This window comes from Bactrocera latifrons, unplaced genomic scaffold (assembly GCF_001853355.1).
Source record: "Bactrocera latifrons isolate USDA-ARS-PBARC rearing strain unplaced genomic scaffold, ASM185335v1 scaffold_207, whole genome shotgun sequence".
Classification (NCBI taxonomy): domain Eukaryota; kingdom Metazoa; phylum Arthropoda; class Insecta; order Diptera; family Tephritidae; genus Bactrocera; species Bactrocera latifrons.
This window is the reverse complement of record NW_017535597.1, coordinates 342,418-343,614: the sequence shown is the minus strand read 5'-3', so window position 1 is coordinate 343,614 and position 1,197 is coordinate 342,418. Positions and strand designations below refer to the sequence as shown.

At 29.5% G+C, this 1,197-nt stretch overlaps 1 protein-coding gene across 1 annotated transcript in view; it reads left to right on the top strand.

Moving 5' to 3' along the window:
* The window catches only part of LOC108968267 (patronin), a gene marked incomplete in the record, with an annotated part of 39,964 nt that overhangs the window by 37,665 nt on the left and 1,102 nt on the right, over positions 1-1,197 (top strand). The window contains 1 exon segment of the mRNA XM_018932186.1: positions 767-1,049. Coding sequence (XP_018787731.1) covers positions 767-1,049 — 283 coding nt within the window.

Here is a 1,197-nt window from a genome sequence, read left to right as displayed (position 1 = left end):
CTGTATCCAATCTGAATATAGGCAATTGTGGGTATTTGGAAAAAAATTTACTGGACTAGATACGAACATTAGAGTGACCAAAAAAATTTTTTTTTTTTTATCAAATCTTATTAGATAGTAAAAAATAGGCAAATTATTATACTTTTAACTATTTTTTTTTATATTTCGAAAAAATTTCCTAAACTAGATACGAACATTAGTGTGACCAAAAAAAAAATTATTCGTATTTTTTAATCAAATCTAATCAGATGGTGAAAAATAGTCAATTATTATTTTTTTTTTTAATTTTAAGTTTACATTTGTTTTTATAAATTTTTTTTATTTTTACCTTTATAAAACTTTGGTAAACAATTTTTCTGTATCAAATCTGGTAATATTTGTTATTATTATATTAGCTTCAATTAAAGTATACTTTTATTTTTTACTACATACCTAACCTTAAACTTTTTTAATAAGTATGCTCCCTAAACTTATAGCCTCGTTGAGTTCCAAATATTTCATAAATTTAGTAATATATTCTACTCATAAGTTATTAAAGTTGTTAGTAAATAAATTGTAATATTTTAATTTATTTAATATTACCGTTAACTGCAGTTTATTGTTGCTACACTTGTACCGTACCTATGTAACTTACTTGATAATTACCGTTTATACACATACATATAGTATATGGGTAATCTGTCCTAAACATTAAGTCTTTGTAAACACAAAAAAAAAAATATTTTCATATTTCTATAGTAAATAGTTTACGCTCTCGCTCTCTCAGGTCCGAAACTGTATAAGCAACCAGCGGCCAAATCGAATCGTGGCATCATATTGAATGCCGTCGAATATTGCGTTTTTCCCGGTGCGGTGAATCGTGAGGCCAAACAAAAAGTACTGGAGAAGATTGCACGCTCCGAAGCGAAACATTTTCTCGTGCTCTTCCGCGATGCCGGCTGTCAATTCCGTGCATTGTACAGCTATGTGCCCGAAATGGATCAAGTAACCAAATTGTATGGTACGGGACCTAGTCAAGTGGATGAAGTCATGTTTGACAAATTCTTCAAGTGAGTATAAACTTTGTATGTACAGTGAGTTGGGGGGGTTCAAAGAAATTATTTTTTTTTTTACTTGGTACGCTGAAGAATAGTTTTCATACTCTAATAATGTCTCTCCACGTATGAAATGAAATTATTTTTGTTCACATTAGGGTGG